The sequence below is a fragment of the Orcinus orca genome, chromosome 7, assembly GCF_937001465.1.
Source record: "Orcinus orca chromosome 7, mOrcOrc1.1, whole genome shotgun sequence".
NCBI classification, from domain to species: Eukaryota; Metazoa; Chordata; class Mammalia; order Artiodactyla; family Delphinidae; genus Orcinus; species Orcinus orca.
Window position 1 is genome coordinate 60619347 of NC_064565.1, and position 19678 is coordinate 60639024.

Below are 19678 nucleotides of genomic sequence, written 5' to 3' on the forward strand. Positions count from 1 at the left end.
TCACCATGCAGTATAGCGCAGGGGCTGATCCCTTTTGGTTGGTGCATAGTGGTCTCTCTGTAAACAAGCAGTAAGTAGAAAACAGGTTAAAATCTGAGATTTTCTTTTTGTTTAGCTTTTATACACAAAACTGTTAACACTGACTAAATACCTTGCTTCCTTATAGTGTGGTTTCTTCAAGAGAAATAAGAAAGCTCATTATGATGCCACATATCACAAGGCTGAGATCCATGCTCAGCCGTCTGATAAAGAGAGGCTTACTTCTGATGCGTAGTATTGATCTACTTCTGTAATTGGTAATTGATCAATGTTTTTTAATTGCTAGCTGTGGGACCCGCTATGGTTGTGGTGGCTAACTTTAAAAGCAACAGCTTGCTGTGTGTGTCCCATTAACAGATGTTTCCAAATGTCCACACTGGCTTGCCTTGCTTGGATTTATTTCATTTATTTCACTTGAAAGCTTACAGTTTTTAAAAAATGCACACAGAATCTTTCATTGCAGGTGAGTAATTTTGTGTTGTTGTTGTTGTTATTAAACATTACCCACAGCAATGAAGAAAACGGCAACCTATGTACACAAAAAAGGAGGCTTTAGACCTCCACAGTAGCCCAGTTTGCCATGTGTTGTTAATCCAGTATGTAGCATCTCACTTGGAATTTCAAAGATGCATAAGAAATCATCCCAGATTTCTTGTCCATTTTGGAATTTCCCACAGATAGAAGCTTGTGTTGACTGCCTCATTAACCTATTGCATGTTGGAAACATTGCGTTTCTCTTGAAGAGAAGCCTTTCTCACTGTCATCTTTTTGATCTCCTTGCTATGAAGTGATGGGGGAAGGCTTGGAATGCTTTTATTGTTGCTCAGAAATTGTTTTATGCTAGCTAAGCATGCAACTTCCTTTCCCTGCATATCTACCATGGGTCAAAGACCATTGCAACAAACTCTAACTATTGGCGTGATGGACATTATGGTCAACTTCAGAAGATGATTCTTTGCCACATGGCCTTCAATATACAAAATTCTAATATAAAAATGCTCTGGGCAGTTTATTTCAGAACGTTGTAATGGAGTTTGACCTTGTTCCTTGTTCCTAGAGATTTTTTTCAACCTTGGGTCTCAGTTGATTTTAAGTTTGTATTTGGCTTTTCTTATTTGTAAATCCATGGAAATGGGAATGGCAGAGATTCCTTTTTCCATTTCTGTGGGCATGAGAGGGTAGAATTACCCCTATAATCCCTTTCCATGGCACTGTCACGATGAATCCCAATTCCATTTCAGTTTTCTGTATCACCCTTGATTTCTTCTTTGTTTAAATGGGGAAGAGCCACATACTGCAACAGACAGTTGTTTTGGCTTTTTTGCAGAAAATAGAAAAGGCCTTAGAAGAAAACTTCTTGGTCCATTTTTCCCATTGACTCAGTGATAACTTCGTACATAATTTCATTTTGTCCCATGCCATTCTTATAACTTAACATCATTCAAAACAAATGTTCTGTTCCTGTTGATGTCACATAGTAAACACATTAACCAACCATATCTTCCTCATCCACCTTTTATCTGCATTTTAAAATTAAAAACACATCTTTTTAAAAAATACATATATATTTTATTCACTTAAAAAATTCAATCTGATTTTTAAATTTCCAGATATGTTCTCAATAAAAATCTACTTTGGATCAGATTGAATATTTTTTAAAGATCAATAAAATATATATTCATTAATAATTTAAATGTAAATGTTGTCTTTTCGCCAAAAAAAAAGAAATTAGGGGATGCTCTGAAATTCAGTCAAGTGATAGTTTCCTCAAATTCCTTGCAGTACATAAATGATTTTATTGCAGGACACAGTTACTACATGATTTATTAATAAAACAGCTTAGTTTGGAAGCTTTGTTTGGAAATCCAGGCAGTATAAATTACCTTCTAGCTATTGAGAGATAAGCACTGGAGCCTTGGAGGAGAGATTTCTTAAATTGACCCACTTCAAGTAGTAATTTATAAAATATTTGTGACCTGATTTCCATTTTGTTAGTGGAAGAGGGCATGAAATAATCTTTGGTGTACGGCCTTGGAAAAAAAATGTGTTCTTGAAACTAACATGATGTTCTAATAATCTGAAAATTAGACCTTTTACGTACAGTATTGCGATTATAAAAAATGGAAGCACTGTTTCATAAGCTCTTCAACTGTTAGAGGCAACTAACATTGTTGTAAGATGGAAGGACAAGATGGAAAAAGGGACTTTTCTTCCAATTTTACAGCTGTTCTCTTCCGTTTATCCCCACCGGCTGTTATCATTTCTTTTTGACCTATTGGTTCCTTCTTAAAAGAAAACCATGTGTTTTATTCTTTGTCCAAGTCCAAAGTTAGACATAGGTGAACAGAAAGCTTAGACATTGCCATCTAGTGGACTTGCTCTTGTTGGAATTATTAATTTGTTTCTGTGTCTTTCTCCCCTGCCTCCAGTGTGGATTCTTTAAACGCTCTAGGTACGACGATAGTGTTCCCCGATACCATGCTGTAAGGATCCGGAAAGAGGAGCGAGAGATCCAAGATGAAAAATATAATGATAACCTTGAAAAAAAACAGTGGATCACAAGGTGGAATGAAAATGAAAGCTACTCCTAGGGGGGCCAAAAAAGCTTCACAGTACCCAAACTGCTTTTTGTTTTCCCCAACCCAGAAATTCAAATGGATTGAAAAGCCTGGTCAATACCTGAATACAGATTTCAGACAGACTACACACAGTACAAGCCTACAGTTTTAACTGTGGACACTGTTATGTAGCCTGAGGCTCCTGTTTTGCACGGCCAATTTGAAGGCTGTTGGAATGGATTTTTCTTTAACTGCCTTAATTTAATGTTCCGGGTTGCCTTTGTTTTTGGTGTGACTGACTTACCTGTGCTGGGGAAGGACCTGCCACATCCTCTTGATGGTATAGCTGGAAGAAGCCACCACAACCACTGCACCAACAGAGTGACCGTCCTGACCTCGGCACCACCTCTGCAAACGTTCTTCTCGCAGGACCAGAGAACCTGCAAGTCAACTGTCCTGTGTTACAAGACTATGCCGTCAGGGTAGCTGGGTTCAGTTTAAAGTGCTCCCATAAATTAAGTGTGCAATAGAAGGTGATGCTGCCATCCTGCCATGTTTTTCCATTTCCTAGATGTGTGAATACCTGCTCACACCAAATACACAGAGGTTTAATTCCCCTTTCACTAAAACACACAGGCATAACAGATTTGAATGCTAGTTATACTTATTTGTATATGGTATTTATTTTTCTTTTTTACAAACCATTTTGTTATTGACTAACAGGCCAAAGATTCTCCAGTTTACCCTTCAGGTTGGATTAAGCAATCAGAATTAGAACACGAGAGGTCGTTGGTTGGACCTAAATTATTGACTGCCTAAAGAAAACAGTAATTCTTTATAAATGTGTCAGAGTTGTTATACTTTACAGATAAGTTTAAGTTATTAAAACATCTCCCTTCATGGCAGCCCTTACCCCCTCCCTCCAGACCCAAAACATTTAAGAAATAGGATTTAACTGTAAGATGTTTAATTCTTAAAGACAGCAGATATTTTTTAGTTTAGAGCTCTGTGTGATATTTCTGAATTTCATGCTATAACTTTCAGGAACTCTTGGAAATGATGGGATTGTTTGTTGGACTTTAGTGCAGTTTAGTCACTGCTGAAAATACTGTATATTCAGGACTTGAAAGAAGCGGTGAGTACCTAGGGTAGACCCAAACCGATCCAGCGTAAGACTACTGAATACTTGATACCAAAAGTCAGAACATTGTGGCTTTGACATTTTTAAATGTTCTTGGAAGCATTTAATCAGTGAGTTGATGTTCTGTTTTTTGCTTTGTTTCCTCTCCTGTCTGCATCCCCCAAAAGACTTTGACTACTCTAAAAAAGAACTTAAAATTGTTTAATTTTAAAGATGAAGGGGAGGGAGGAGGAAGATATTATTATATAATACATTCAATAGAGATTGAATAGATATGAAAACTAAATTTTAAAAAATCACTGTACTTCAAAATGTTAAGTTATATGGGGCGCAACAGCAAACAGGTGCTAATTTGTTTGGCTATAGTGTAAGCAGCATCTCAGAATCTTTTAAAAGAACAAAATACAGCTACGTGTGCCATTGTTGCTTTGTAGTTTTAATTTTTTTTTTCTTTTCAGAAATGTTATGCCCTTAAGATACTAGTTGTACTTTGGAATTTTCAAAACAAAAATAGTTATATAAGTGATATTTTGTTTACAAAGATTTCTCTAAAACAGGTCATAACAGTGTTTAAAATCTCAGTTTCTTGCTTAGGTAACTTGCAACCTAGTGCACTGGCGTATAGGTTGCTCAGAAGCTGATATTTTGAAAGTGTTTATAGACCTTTGTTATAAAAATGAATGTCCTAAAAGGTGGGGGGGGGGGTACAAGGGTGGTTCAACAACAAAAGAAGCAAGAATGTAGTGGTGTTTAAATTTATAGTTGTTAAAAATGTCATCTCAAGTCAAGTCACTGGTCTGTTTGCATTTGATACATTTTTATACTAACTAGCATTGTGAAATTATTTCATGATTAGAAAAATACCTGTGGATATTTGTATAAAAGTGTGAAATAAATTTTTTTATGAAAGTGTTCATTGCTTAGTAACACAGCATTGTATATGTGAAATTATAAATAATGTGAATTGCCTTTCTTTTTATTTCATCAAATTAAACTGTAAAGTTTTTCGTGTTTTTATTTATATGGGACACTAAGAATAATCTCACATCGGCCAAAGATATTAGTGCCCCCCCAAAATGCAATGTAAATGTGATTGATGGGGTTTTTTCCCCCCCCTTTTGGCTCTACTGTTCAGTTGAGGATATTTTCAAAAGAAAATGATCTTAAAGGTGGTTTGTTCGAGATACCTACAAATTGGGAGATGTCTGTATGTGTTGATTCATTTGCTTCAAAGGCTTATGATGCGTCATTTAGCAATGATACCATGGCATGAAGCGAAAAGTTCTTATGGCTAAGTTGCTTTCTTCTTAGAACACACTTGGATGTGAGAGCAGGCCAGCTGTGACATGACTCATTGTACTGGTCACCAAGGACTGATTTGGCAGAATTGACAGGTCAGAAAATATTTTCTTCACCAATGGATTTCGTTTAAATTTAAGCAATTTTATGAAACCTCTCTAGCTGGATTATCACAATTTAATAAATATAAGGTATGTATAGAGCGCCCAGACAATACAGCATGCCCTGGCCTGAATAAATTTCCAATCTAAAATGTATTACATGCCCAGGCTCTTAGGTAATAGTTTTCCATTGTACTTGGTGTAACGTGTTAAGTCTTAGCTTTCTTAGTTCTTGGAAGATCAGACAGATGTTATCACCCAAAGAAATGAGTGATTGGCACTTTTTAATGATAGGCCAGTGGCTGTGACCCTTGATTAGCCACAGTCCTATGGGTGTACCCGGTTTAAATCACTGCAATAATGTATAATCAACATAACTGTTAAGAGTGTCAGTAACTGTGGTCTGTCTAGGGCTATGGCATAAACGCTCTTGGCTGGAGGTCACTGGCAGTGCTTTATATGACTCCTGTGATTCTATTCGCTTCTCCCCCTCTCATAAAATACAGGGACGCCTAGGAGTGATAGTGGTATTATTACAGGGGATCCTTGGACCCGTCTGCAAACACCGACGTGTCATTGCTACAACCTCGCAGTGCGTCACGCACAGTCATGGCTTATGTTATGCCCTTGTGGTTCAGAATATTCTAGAATGTGGGGTAGATGTCGGTGGGGAATGCTTTAAGTTGTCCAGACCAGGGAAGTAAGGATAAGTTCTAGCCTTCTACCCTAAATGAAAACATCTTAATAAGAAGCTCATCTCTAGTACCCTAGCCCACAGAAGGACAATGTGGGAAGACAGGCTGGGACTGACGGACTGTTTTGTTTTAAAGGAGGAAAGAGTGGAATGCTGTAGGTGGCTGGCTTCCACATAAGTACATCCCTAGAGCTGAGAAAACAGGAATGTGGAAGGGTTGTTCGATCAGCTTGGGTAGCATGAAGTAAATGATTAAAGGCAGTTCCTCGAGACCAAAGGATGGGTGGTCCATCCTTTGGTTGGACTTCCGTGGTCCAACCACGTGCACTGAGCTTCAAAGAGATGGAGAAAATGAACTGAAGAATGATTTCAGAAGAGTGGTTATTGCAGAGAAGCTAGTGGGCATCTGTTCCTCCACTAGTTCCTGATTATGGTCAAATGGCAAGTAACAGTTTTCTTTCTCTTGTACCTTAAAAAACAGGTTTTGCTGACTCTGACCCAGCTGTTAGATTGTGAGAGTGCTGTGTGCTAGTGGCTGAGGCCAGGTCTGCAGAGGTGCCACCAACAGACCCATCTAGGAGGGAAGTGTTATAAAGGGATTCCTGGTTAAATCCTCTATGGGTAAGTGAACTGTAAAACACAAGTCAGAGTGAGAAAACTTGTCTAGCACAGTGCAAGGTAGACCAGGCACCACAAAGGGAAAAGCTAACCAGGTAATGGTCGATGGCTATACTGGTATGAAGGAAAACAAGTGCGATTTTTGTAGCAGTCAGCAAAGCTTAAGTGCCTCAATCTCTTTGCCTTGACCCTGGAACCATCTCTCTGTCAGGCTGCCTGTGCCAGGGTCATGGAAATAAGCAGAGACATATCGTATTAGCAGAGGTTAGATAATATTTCTCACACACTATTCATCCTTCGAGAACATCCCCAAGAAATCTCAAACTACAGGGACAGAGTGTGCTTCTTTTACTATCTCGAAGCCTAGCAGATAAGTATTCAGTTCAACAATAACCAGTAGATAGATTTAAGTGAGATTTAAGATTCTGTTATTGTCACTGTAACAGATCCTGTGATTGTAATATGGAGATGGTTAGGTGTGGTTTCATCATTTTTTTCCCAATTAGAAATAAAATTTCTAGGATGGTACTAGGCTCTGGGGATACACAAACAAATAAGACATGGGCTCTGACCTTTTTTTTTTTATATAAATTTATTTATTTATTTTTGGCTGTGTTGGGTCTTTGTTGCTGCGCGCGGGCTTTCTCTAGTTGCGGTGAGCGGGAGCTACGCTTTGTGGTGGTGCGCAGGCTTCTCATTGCGGTGGCTTCTCTCGTTGTGGACCACGGGCTCTAGGCGCTCAGGCTTCAGTAGTTGTGGCTCGCGGGCTCTAGAGCGTACCCTCAGTAGTTGTGGCGCACGGGCTTAGTTGCTCCGCGGCATGTGGGATCTTCCTGGACCAGGGCTTGAACCCTTGTCCCCTGCATTGGCAGGCGGATTCTTAACCACTGCGCCACCAGGGAAGCCCGGCTCTGACCTTTTATTGGAAGCTCATCTAAAATAACAGATGGTACTGACGAACACAGGTAAATTTACATAAGTAGCAGATTAAAAATCTTGCATCAAGGTATGAACGGTTGACACGTAAGGTCAGTACCTGGTCCTGCGTGGGTAGAACTTGCCTCCAGAACAAACCCCATTCCTGGAAAATTGGAAGTAGTCATTCTCAATCTGGGCTGCCTATTTGAATTCCTAAGAAACATTTTTTAAAAGTCCCAGTGCCCAGACCTCATGTTAGACTGACTTTATCAGAATCTCTGAGGGTGGGACCCCAGGCATTAGTGCTATTTAAGGCTCCCCAGGTGACACAAAGTGTAGCTCAGGTTGAGAGCTGCTATAGAGGTCGTTGGACGGCCTGAATATTTACGGCAAGGGGTCCGCCCTCTGTGTGGAAATGCCTTATCTCTGTGTGTGGTGCTTCCAAGCAATGAGAGCTTGGAAGCTAGAGGCATATTTGCCATAAAGTAGGAGGTGATTGAACAAGAGTGAGGTTGCAGTCAGACTGCCAGGGTATGAATTAGCTTCCCCTCTTAGAAATATAACCCCGGTGAGTGACTGACCTGTCTGTGCCCCAGTTTCTCCATTTGTAAAGTAAGATTCATTTTAGTACCTATCTCGTGGATTTTTATAAGGAATAAATGAGATGATCAGAAAGTGCTCACTAAATGTTAGCTTTTTTTTTTTTTTTGTGGTACGCGGGCCTCTCACTGTTGTGGCCTCTCCCGTTGCGGAGCACAGGCTCCAGACGCGCGGGCTCAGAGGCCATGGTTCACGGGCCCAGCTGCTCTGCGGCATGTGGAATCTTCCCGGACCGGGACACGAACCCGTGTCCCCTGCATCGGCAGGCGGACTCTCAACCACTGCGCCACCAGGGAAGCCCAAATGTTAGCTATTTTTATAATCACACTTGTTACGTAGATTCATAAAATGTTAAAATAGGAAGGAAGCACGGAAATCTAGTTCTACTTCCTCATTTTACAGATGGGGAAACATAGTTTAACTGTCGCTGACCTTTCGTTTCCTCACTCTTCAAGGTCTATTATACCCTGTGATTTACCTGTTACAGCTATAATCTGCAAGTCCAAGTACCCGTAACTAACTAAAAAATACTGGGAGCCTAACTCTTAAACTGCTTATCAACATAGGTCATTTTGTACAACGAGAGTGACCTTACTTCTGTGTTCAATTGTTTCAGGCCCTTAATACAATGACCAGAATGCGGGTTGGGGTGGGAGCATGCGCACAAAGTCAGTCTGTAGGCATCTTGAAATTGCTATGTACTGATTCTTCTCGATTTTTTTTTTTTTTCCTGAAATGGAAGAGTGTAAAAACAAAGGATTATTTTTTTTTGAACCCTTCCTCAGTTCTTCACCCACACTATTGATTCTTTGGTTTCCTGTAATGGGAAGGCATGTTGTAGCTTTGTTGCTTATACCTTTACTGCTATGCAGAAGAGGATGTGCTCACAGAGCCCATCTCATGCTTGAGTTACATCACTTACATTAGACCAAGTCTGTCATTGGAAGGACAGTTGGAGCAACTCCCATTTCTCCCTCGCACATGTCACAATGCATTGACTGAAAGACCTTGTTAAAGTCCAAAAAAAAAAAAAGGGCACTTTTCCCTAGGAAAACTGGGGGTCTGTTTGATTCTATGGTGTCATCAAATTGCTGATGGAACAACTTCTAGGGCGCTTACCAAACTGAGAAAGCCACCCTGGTTAGGAAGTCTTAAATCAACAACGTGGTTAAGAGCCGTCCTCATCACACTTTCACATGCCTGAGAATCACCTAGGGATCTTAAGATGCAGGTGCTGCTTCAGACAGCCTGGAAAAGAGCCTGAGAGTCAACATTTCTAACGAGCTCCAGGTGCTGCAATGCCGTTGGTCCACGGATTACACGTTGGGCAGCAAGGGTCTATGGAGTCGACCTTCATTCAAGGTTCAGGTTACTTCTCTGCCACTTCCTACTTGTGTGACCTTGGGCAAGTTTACTTACACCTAATGGTTTAATTTCCTCATCTATAAAACAGTATATGGAGTACACAGTATTATAACCTAGGAGGCCTCTAGGAAATAGACACCAGTCTACTCACTTTATACAATTTCCAACCCCCTAACGTCCTCAGACTTGTGGATAAAGAGCAATCAGGGCACATTTTAGTATTTGTTATATGTGAGTCTATAGCTTTCACTGTCTTGACAGGATAGATAACATTCGTTTCAGGCTACTCTTACGGGTCATGCCTTCAAGACACCTGCCCTGCTAGAAGCAAAATCCCATTACAGCGGAATGGGGAGCAATCCGCCAGTTCTGGTGGCTGACCCACAGAAGCAGTGATATGTTGTTCTGGTTATAGTGACTTCTCTAAATCAGTAACAAAACAAAAAGACTGAAGTAAGGGTCAGGCTAACTCTAAGAGTTAAGTTTTTGAATTTACATTTCCTTTCTCAAGCAGCAACAGTTCTTCAGTTTCCCTTTGCCTGTTGCCACCACAAACAACCCAACTACTCCTGCCAGAAAACAAATGAATAAGATGCCTAAGACCATTGTGGTAGATACCTGTGGATTGGCTTGCCCAACCTCTATTCCACCCTTCTTCTAGTTAGAAGGGCTGGAAAGCTAAAAATACTTTTCCAGACTCCCTTACAGCTAGGGATTTTGCACGTGAATTAGAGTCTATGAATTATATTCCTTCATTTGAGATCTGCAAGGTAGACTCAGTGGGTGTTTGTACAGGCAAACACGCTTGTGGAGGTTCAGTGTTGAGTGTCTTCTAGCTTTAAGTATCAGAAAGGATTGACTGGTGGTGGTCTCTTTTCTGCTGTTTTTGACCGTGGATTGCAGCTACAAGTATTTGTCTTCTCCTCAATTTCCAGAAATCCCCAGATGGGTCATTGTTCTAGAAATTATCCTCAGAGGCCCAGGCTAGAGCCTACTTTAGTCTATTTTGTATACATGTAATTTCCTGAATTAATTCCCTTCATGCCAGCAATATCTAGAATGATTTCTATTTTTATGCCCTGAATTCCGACTGATATGGTCACTCACCCAAAGAAAATGGTAAAAGATCTAGGAAATTAAAAGAAAACACATAGAGGGGATGTAACTGCCTTCTTCTAGCTAATGCTGGATTGAAGATACTTTTATTGCTTTTAAGATCAACCTGATTCTCCAAGATATACGTCACATCAAGGTGAATCTTGTTTCTTTTTTCTCAATCTCCTCTAAAAGAGGGTAGAAATGTGTATGCACATTATCTGACCTAAATAATCTGGAAATGAAGGGAATAAAAATAGAGAAAAAAATCATTATTCTGTGAGGGAATGTCACATTTCATGGATTGAATGTCTCCATTAAATCGCAGTGTTTCATAAGAAAACACAATACCAGTCTGCAGAACATGGAAATAATGTGTTGTTTCTTTACCTGCCCAGCAAATTCAGATGAAAGAATCCGCTGTTTCCCTTTCTTCTAATTCAGTCCCTGATGTTGGATAGGTATAGGTGTGTGTGTACCACCACCTCTCCACACCTACTTCCAGTTTCCAGGGCTGGAAACATGACCCCAGCCTGGCCAGAGTCAATCCTAGTGCTTTTCTGGAGCAATGAGGGGTGCTCACTACTGAGCTTTTGCCCATCAGGGACTAAAGCCTGCTGCTACTCTGTCCATCTCTAAAATAATGCAGGGAGTCAGCCTTGGGAAGCTTCACAAGAAACCCAACACCAAGAATAGCAGAGCTGAAATATGGGAGGAAGAAAGAGGAAGAGAAGGGCAGGACACACTGATGCTTTGGATGTACCACTCGAAGAGTTTTTCAGTGACTTGAGAAAAAAATGGTCTTTTATTTAAGGAAGTTTGAACTAGGTTTTCTGTACTTGAGTCTGCAAGAGTCCTGCTTAATACAAAGTAAAATCCGTCAACCCTAACGCATCTCTAGAAGGATTATCAAAAGAAGACGCGGTTATTCTGAATTTCCTTTCCTTAGATGGTTTATCCAGTGAGCTTCTCCCACCTTTCCCTTTAGCTTCAAGCACACTATACCTCCTGCTTCACACACACACAAAATGCAAATTATCGTATAAGGATTTTCTCAATTTCCTGACTAGATTTGAGCCCTGGTCTGATTTAACACACAATGTTCTCTCCACTAGGCTATACGGCCTCAGCATTCTCTGTTAAAATAACTGCTTTCATTGGTTAGTGCCTATGCCACAGAAAGAGAAATGGCTGTAATCATTAGTAAGAGTGAGCAACTTAGCCAAGGTTACACATTTAGAAAGTGGTGGAGCCTTGATTCCAGCCCAGGTCTGCCCATATCAATGCCACACATTTCTTAAACATACTGATAACGCATCCCAATCAAAGACGTGTCCCTCCTCCCATCTAAGGCAATGCTTCCAGTCCTCCAGGACCCTATTCAGGCACTTAAGCTCTCCCTCTTCTTTATATCCAGCTTGCTTCATAAGTTCCTCACCTCCAGCAGCTAGACATACTCAAGACTTTCCCATTGTAAAATATATAAATAAACCAACTCCACAGTGGTCCTTCCCAATGACTGTATTTATTTACAAGTAGAGTTATTATTTATAAGTAGAGTTATCATCTCTACTTCCTCATCACTGTTCTTACGAAGCCACTTGTTCCAAAGCCACCACCAACTTTTTGGTTATTAAGTCTAAAGCATACTTCTCAGTTCTCATTTTACTTGACTGCTGGAGAATATTTAACAATATCGAATGCTCCCTTATTTTTGAAAGCGCTTTTTCTTTGGCTTCCACTGTTGTCGTGCCTTAAATATTTTTGCTGTGAGGGATTGTCTCTGGCTTCCTGTACCCTCCCCAGGTTATCTCAATTCCAATTACCAGTTGCATTAGAGACAGTTTGTCTCCTGATATTCCTCCTAGTAAGAATTTTAAAAGGTCGCCAATGACAATGCTTTCTTATCCCTTAAAATTTTATCTTAGTAACAGCTCTAGATACATTTAGACAGATTTTAATCATATTCCTTGTACATATAATAATAGGAAAAAGTAAGTGAAATAAATTAAGATTCTCCAAGAACTTCTTTATATTATAACCTTCTTTATAATATAACCTTTATTATAATATAACCTTATAACCTTTATAATATAACCTTCTTTATATTAACCTTTAGCTCAGAATAATGTCTTTTCCAAAGAATAGTATTGTGATGCAGCATTTGTTTTTGTTTTTTTTTTTGCGGTACGAGGGCCTCTCACTGTTGTGGCCTCTCCCGTTGCGGAGCACAGGCTCCGGACGCGCAGGCTCAGCGGCCATGGCTCACGGGCCCAGCCGCTCCGCGGCATGTGGGATCCTCCCGGACCGGGGCACGAACCCGCGTCCCCTGCATCGGCAGGCGGACTCTCAACCACTGCGCCACCAGGGAAGCCCTGCAGCATTTCTTAAGAGGGCGCTTTACTCTTCAGGATTTTCTTCCAGACAGCTGATACCCAGTCTGCAAGTTTTGATGATCAAAAACATAGGCAATGTCAACACCTGTTCTGATGGGAATTGTAAGACCTTATTGATTTGTGAAGTGTTAAAATGTGAAAAAAAAAAATTCTAAGTATCAGTGAAATATGGCAACTCACATTGTTCTGAAGAGGACATGGCTGTAGATCCAGGCTTTTTACAGAATCTTAAGTTATAGTTTCCTGACAGACAGTGGGGGCACCTCCACAGGCAGAACAAATGGAAAAGGACCTTTTGAAAAAGCCTTTCAGGTGATCTCCTGAGAGTGGAGGAGGGGGCTGGACAGGACAGTGTCCAGGAAGCAAAAGACTCGCGCCTCGGCCTTAACTCTGTGCCTTGCCCGCGGTTATTTGCAAGTTGAGGTGATGACCGTAGCCAGCTATGTGTTTTGAGGGAATCACAGCAATCATAATCCAAAGTCTCACCTAATGACTTTTTCACTGAATTATGAATGAATGAAGGCCAACAAGCTTAGGGATTTTCTGTTTTGTTTCTTGCAGTAGCAATGATTGGTTTTTTTGAGGCTCATGGTGGGAGGAGTCACATTAACATCTTTTTTTTTAGGGCCTCTGAAGGCCCTCTCAGCCTCCATACAACACACACACACTAGCCTATTATTGTTCTAGCCTGTAGCACTCTGAGATAATCTTATATATTTATTCTCTGTCTCTTCCCCTTATCATGGAAGCCCCATGACAGCAGGGACCTGGATGTCTTGTACAATGCTGTATCCCCAGAACTTAAACTAGTTCCTGCCCAGGACACAGCATGTCTAAAGAAACATTTACAGAATGAGTGAACCCCAGAACTAGGCAGCTAGAAACCTAAGAAGGAAAGAAATGAAAGAAATAAAGGTAAATTGGTGGTGAAACTAGAAATTTGGATGCCCTCCCCCCCCCACAAAATTTTAAAGAGAACAACTTGAACTGTGTTGATGGCATATATAATTCAGACATCAGCAGACTTCTTGCCCCCAGAATTAGCTCAAATGGCAAATTCCAGTTTGTCCAGGTCCAGAGTTCTGTCAGGTCTGTAAACTCTTAGGGGTTTTCGACCTCAGAGTCCCCTTCAACCTGACCACTGCTTAGGCTCCTCAAGTGCAAATGCTGCCCCCAATTCTCATGCAAAATTCACCCCTTTCACCAATTTGCACAAAGGCACAAAAGACCCAGTCTCAACCATCTTTTTCTTTTTCTAGTGAGCTTTACTGAGGGTTCAGGGAGCGCTCTTATTGTGAAACAGCCTTTGCAAATGCCACCTCCCCTCCTCCTGAGCTCTGCAGAGTGGATTCCTCTCCTAGCTTCCTGCAGGGCTGTTCTGTTACTCGTTCCCTGGGGATCTCCCTCTCAACTCCAGCAGCATATCAAATACCTACGCCAGATAAATACGGGGATTTCTCTAAAACAAGTCCTGGTGAACAGGATGGCCTCCACATCACTGCACAGGTAATCACTTGAATGACGGTCCTTCTTAAAGAAAGAAGGCAAATGTAGGTAGGGAAAAATCATGCCTCAGTGAAATACCATGCATTAATCGGAGCACAACTTCTTAGGGTGTCTGATTCTGACTCACTGCCTTTGAGCTATTTATAACTATGTAAATTGTAGGTAACTGATAATGCAAATAATTCTTGCCTATATCCATGCAAATACGTTCTGTCTGGTGGAGGTGGAGGTGGAGGGTTCCAGACTCCTAAGGGGAAAAGCCAGTTTTACAGCCCTCTACAAATTCGTTTCTGTAATCCTATTTTTTGGCTTCTCCTTTGAACTGGTTGTAATACTTTTTCTGATTCCCTCATTTAATGAATGTGTTAATTAAAATTTGGGTGTGTTCATTTTATTTTTTCAGCTTTATTGAAGTATAATTGATAAAATCATAAGATGTTAAACGTACACAATGTGATGATTTGTTCATTTTGTAGTTGCATGAAAGTCATGCTTTTTATCTTTTGTTTGAAAGTTACCTTTGTAAAGCATCAGGGTTCTGGGACAGGAAATGGTAGTGTACCCAAAGGGGAAACAGAAGAGTGTGTGAAGGGACTCTTTACAGAGGTGTGGGCAGAGTAAAGAGAAAGGGATCGTGAAGCACCCCCAATTAACAGAAGAAGGAAACTGGTACCACCTCTAGGGCTCACTGGGCATGGGGAGGGAGCTGTGGCCACACTTAAGAGGGACGCAAATAATGGCCCAGCAGGAAGGGGCAGGAGAATAAATAGTCATAACTTTCCTCTTGTCCTCTGAGCCCCATGAAGCCAGAGGGTAAAGGAGACAGGGTGAACATAGTCCAGCTTGTTTCCATGATTTTCAGTCAAATCAGTCCAACAAGAATCATAAAATCTCAGTGAATTTAGAGAATCCCGCCCAAGTCTGCTATAAAGGTTTTTATAGAGCCTTACATTACAGTTATACTTTATATGTACATAGTTAAATAACATAGCCCTTTGGTAAAAGTTCGTAAAAGAGATACCATCCTTTGATCACTTTCTACCTTTGATCCCGTATCTTACAGTCTTATGCTTATATTGCTCCCTCTAAAATATTTTTACTATAGTCTTAACAACCGTCATGTTCACAGATACCTGAAAAAAATCTAATGTTCTCTCCAGTTTCTGGACCCTAAGCCTCTGACCAAGAAGTGAAAAGTTGATGTAATTTTAAATCTATTTTTATATACTCATTCTCTGTATATTGGGTGGAAGCTTGGTGAATATACTTTGGAGAAAAGAAAAGCTGGATTGGTTTCTGGGTGAAAGAACCTTGATATGATAAATCTCAAGCTTTCTGCCCGGCCTTTGTGCTTTCACACAGTTAATGTTCAGCTGAGCACCTCGACATGCTCAGGTGGAAAACAGCACAGTTGCAAATCAGGGCTGAGGAAGCTGAATAAAACTGTGCATGATAGTGTGAGAAGAATTTAGAGCTCAAGGAGTGATCTGGAAGGAAGGGGAGAAGGAGGACGGCAAAACGACTGGAGGCTGCAGCAGAATCACAGAGTAGTTGAGGGACTATTTTAAGGATGGCTAATATTCCATTGTAAATTGTTTTCTACCAAATCTTTGGTAAAGTTGGCTTCATGCAAAACATGTATGTGAGTGGTTCTGATCAAACCGTAATAAGGAAATAACTTTAAAAAACCACCAGTAATGATAAAAAAAAAAAATAGAGGGCATTTGAGTGTTTAGTATGTCCTGGGCATTGTGCTAACACAGATGGCTAAACTATCTATGTTACAGTCACCCCCAGTGAGACAGATATTATACCCCCTTTTTAGGTAAGGAGGCTGAGGCTCAGAGAGGTTAAGTAACTCACCCAAGGCCACATAGCCAGTTCACGAAAGAGCCAGGATTTGACACCAGAATCCAGTCTCTTTTCATAGCACCACATTGCTTCCTAATCATCCTCCCCACAGTGTCCTTAGAAAGCTGTCCTCCAGACTCTAACAGTCATTGACAAGAACCCCCTCCTCCTCTAAGGTTGCCCATTTCACAGTCAAAGGGCTGTAACCAAAGTTTTTCCATGTGTGAGTCAGATCTGTCTCCCTACAGTTTCCACCCACAAGTCTTCCATCTGCTTCCTGGGCCACTCAGAACAAACCTAATCTTTCTTTTACGGAGCAGGCTAATATTTGAAGACAACGTGTAAAATTCTTCTACCATGTTGGACTTTGCATTATATGCTTTGTAAAAGCAGGCATATGTGAAAGGGATCCTATCTGAATTGCACATGGCTTTATTCCCAGCCACCTAGAACATGACCTGGTACCTAGGCATTCAACAAATATTCATAGAATGGATGAAGGAAGGCCACATTTGGAGGGTACAGAGTATGGCTGATGGGGCAGCAAACATATGAAAGAGATACCACCCCCTGATTACTTTCTCTACATATCTCATACTCATGTTCATACTGCTTCCTCTAAGATATTGTCACCAAAATCATAACAACCACCATTTTAACAGATACCTGAAAGAATTATTAGAGGCACCACTTTGGGAAAATATGTTTCCTGCTTCCACCCCATCCCCTCAACTGCCTACACTTGTTTCCAGGTGGTCAATGTTCTCCCTCAAGCTAAACCTGTGGGATAATGAAAGCAAGGGCAGTCAACAGATCCCTTAAACTATAACTTGCTTAATCATATGTAACCTGCCTTCACTGATCAAACCTGCCTTAACTGTTCCTACAAATTGCACACCCTTCAAGCTTCACATAGCTTAGACAATACATCACAAGACTCCTTTAACCGCCCCCTATAGGTAACACCTCTGACGTATGGATCACTATAGTAACGGTTTCAAAAGCTGTTTTTCAGGAACATGGAGCTAGTCTTGCCCAGTTCATACTGGTCGAGACTGCCAACTATTCAACTGGGCCTTCTGCAGTGTTGGATAGATGACCTTTTGACATCAGAAGGCCAAAACACTCCACCCTCAGATCACACTAACCCCTCCATTTTCTGAACAAGCATCCCATGAAAAAGCACGTAGCTCAGTTGCGCATGCGCAGAACACGGGTTACTTCACCGCCTTACCTCCATTCATCTTTCCCCAGGCCTCAGACCATCCTACTTATTTTTTTTTTTTTTTGGCGGTACGTGGACCTCTCACCGCTGTGGCCTCTCCCGTTGCGGAGCACAGGCTCCGGACGCGCAGGCTCAGCGGCCATGGCTCACGGGCCCAGCCACTCCGCGGCATGTGGGATCTTCCCGGACCGAGGCACGAACTCGTGTCCCCTGCATCGGCAGGCGGACTGTCAACCACTGCACCACCAGGGAAGCCCCATTCTTTTTTTAAAAATAAATTTATTTATTTATTTATGGCTGCGTTGGGTCTTTGTTACTGCGTACGGGCTTTCTCTAGTTGTGGAGAGTGGGGGCTATTCTTCGTTGCGGTGCATGGGCTCGTTGCGGTGGCTTTTCTCGATGCACAGCGTGGGCTCTAGGCGCACTGGCTTCGGTAGTTGTGGCTCGTGGGCTCTAGAGCACAGACTCAGTAGTTGTGGCGCACGGGCTTAGTTGCTCCGCGGCATGTGGGATCTTCCCGGACCAGGGATTGAACCCGTGACCCCTACATTGGCAGGCGGATTCTTAACCACTGTGCCACCAGGGAAGTCCTCATCTCATTCTTTATACAACTCAAGAACTGACCATATGGAGAAATGAATTATTCTATACCAGTAACTGCTGGATATATATACACATATATACGTATATATGTGTATCTATACATATAAACTTTTTATTGTATAATAAATTATACAATAAAATTGATAAACTACACACCCATGGAAAAGTACTTTTGTTGCATCTAGGACAATATAAAGCACTGTGGTTCGATAATATGGGGAAGTAGCAGTGGAGAGAAGGGACAGTGGTAATTTTCACTGTGACTCAGCCTTTGCAACTCTAAGGGATTGAATCAAAATTAGAAATTCTCTAGTCTTATATTACATTTAGTCTTATATTTAGAAACCTGGAAAGGATGGGGCAACCAAACTGTGACGCTAAGAGGACAGAGAGAAGGGCAATCGGAGTGGAGGGAGCCTTTTTTAATACACTGCTGCCCAGGCCGAGAATGCCTGTAGATAACGCTTCAAGTTGGGCTGCCAATTCTCTTCTCCTGGGACGGCGGTCGTTGTGCTATTATTTAGGGCCACACTCTGCAGTGATCACCATTCGTACTTTTGTCCCACTGTTTGGCAACGGTCTGCTCCTGAAACTCGTTGGGTTTCAGTTTCCTCCCCTGTAAAATACTGGGCTTGCATCACAGAGGAGGGTTTCTGGAACACGCTCACAGCAGGACACCGTGGCGCCTGGAAGCGGAGCCCTTGAGCCAGGCCCCGCCCTTGAGCCTTTCGTCTGAGGCTGGAAGGGCGGGGGAAGCAGGAAGGTGGGTTTTGTTCCCAAAGGGCGTGGGAGGGCGCACTAAACAGCGCCGGGCCTCCAGGCGCACGCGCCCGCCCTGCCGCTCTCCGGGCCCCGCCCCGCAGCGCGTGGGGCCGGACTCTGACCCGGGGGCGGCCCGGCGCGCGCTCCCCGCCTCCTCCCCCCCAGGGCCCCGCCCAGCGGCGCGGGAGGGGCCGGGCTCCGGCGAAGGGGGCGGTGGCCGCGGCGGTGACAGCGGCTCCCCGCCCCCGAGGCCGCCACGTCCCTCACGTACCACCCGGACGAGCCGCGGAGCGGCGACCTGGCGCCGGGGGCTCCGGCTCCTCCGGCGGGGCTCAGCATGAGGCTGGCGCGGCTGCTGCGCGGAGCCGCCTCGGCCGGTCCGGGCCCCGGGCTGCGCGCCGCCCGCCCCAACGTCAGCCGCAGCCTCACCTCGGACTCGGGCTCCGGCCCGGCGCCCGAACGCGGCGTTCCGGGCCAAGTGGACTTCTACGCGCGCTTCTCACCGTCCCCGCTCTCCATGAAGCAGTTCCTGGACTTCGGTGAGTGCGGCCCGGACCTCGGGCCTTCCTGCGCAGCCCCAGACGGGAGCTGCGGCCGCTGACCCCGGCCGGGCCCGGCCCGCGCGGACGCCCTCTTGTTTTCTGAGCGCCCCACTCAACGTCTCTCCCCGGGCGCCTTAGGCGCCTCCTTCCTTTCTCGCGGATGGATCTTTCTGCTCAGGTGCAGGGGCAGGCGAGATAACTGGAAGCGTGTGGGTTTTTTTTTTTTGCCGTGTATTGTTGAAAAACAAACCCGGGGCCGAGGGCGGAATGACCCGTCGCTTTTCAGCGCCCGTGTGCACCTCCGCGCTCGCAGCCTGGCCGTTGCGGAAGAGCGCAGCTCCGGTGGGAAGCGAGTGTGCTGACAC

The 19678-nt window shown here is 42.9% G+C and overlaps 2 protein-coding genes and 1 long non-coding RNA gene across 6 annotated transcripts in view; 2 read left to right on the plus strand and 1 right to left on the minus strand.

Annotated features, from left to right (window-relative positions):
- The window catches only part of ITGA6 (integrin subunit alpha 6), a 76302-nt gene extending 71650 nt beyond the window's left edge, over positions 1-4652 (plus strand). The window contains exons 25-26 of one of the 2 annotated variants that reach the window (XM_004267310.4): positions 167-296; positions 2469-2591. In XM_004267310.4, the coding sequence (XP_004267358.1) occupies positions 167-274 (108 nt within the window). In that variant the 3' untranslated portion in view covers positions 275-296; positions 2469-2591. Of the gene's footprint in view, positions 1-166; positions 297-2468 lie in introns of both variants that reach the window. The other variant, XM_004267309.4, reaches the window with a different exon arrangement.
- Positions 4653-13464: 8812 nt separating this feature from the next.
- LOC125964997 (uncharacterized) lies at positions 13465-19144 on the minus strand. Its single transcript, XR_007478413.1, has 2 exons — positions 19043-19144; positions 13465-18625 (listed from the first exon to the last, which is right to left on the minus strand). It is a non-coding gene; the product is annotated as an uncharacterized LOC125964997 (long non-coding RNA).
- PDK1 (pyruvate dehydrogenase kinase 1) overlaps positions 18823-19678 on the plus strand; it is a 34174-nt gene continuing 33318 nt past the window's right edge. For 2 of the 3 annotated variants that reach the window (XR_004482056.2, XM_004267311.4), the window contains exon 1: positions 18833-19310. Coding sequence is in view for 2 of the 3 variants with exons in the window: in XM_004267311.4 (XP_004267359.1) it covers positions 19109-19310 (202 nt within the window). In the remaining variant the exon portion in view is untranslated. Of the gene's footprint in view, positions 19311-19678 lie in introns of all 3 variants that reach the window. The other variant, XM_033423583.2, reaches the window with a different exon arrangement.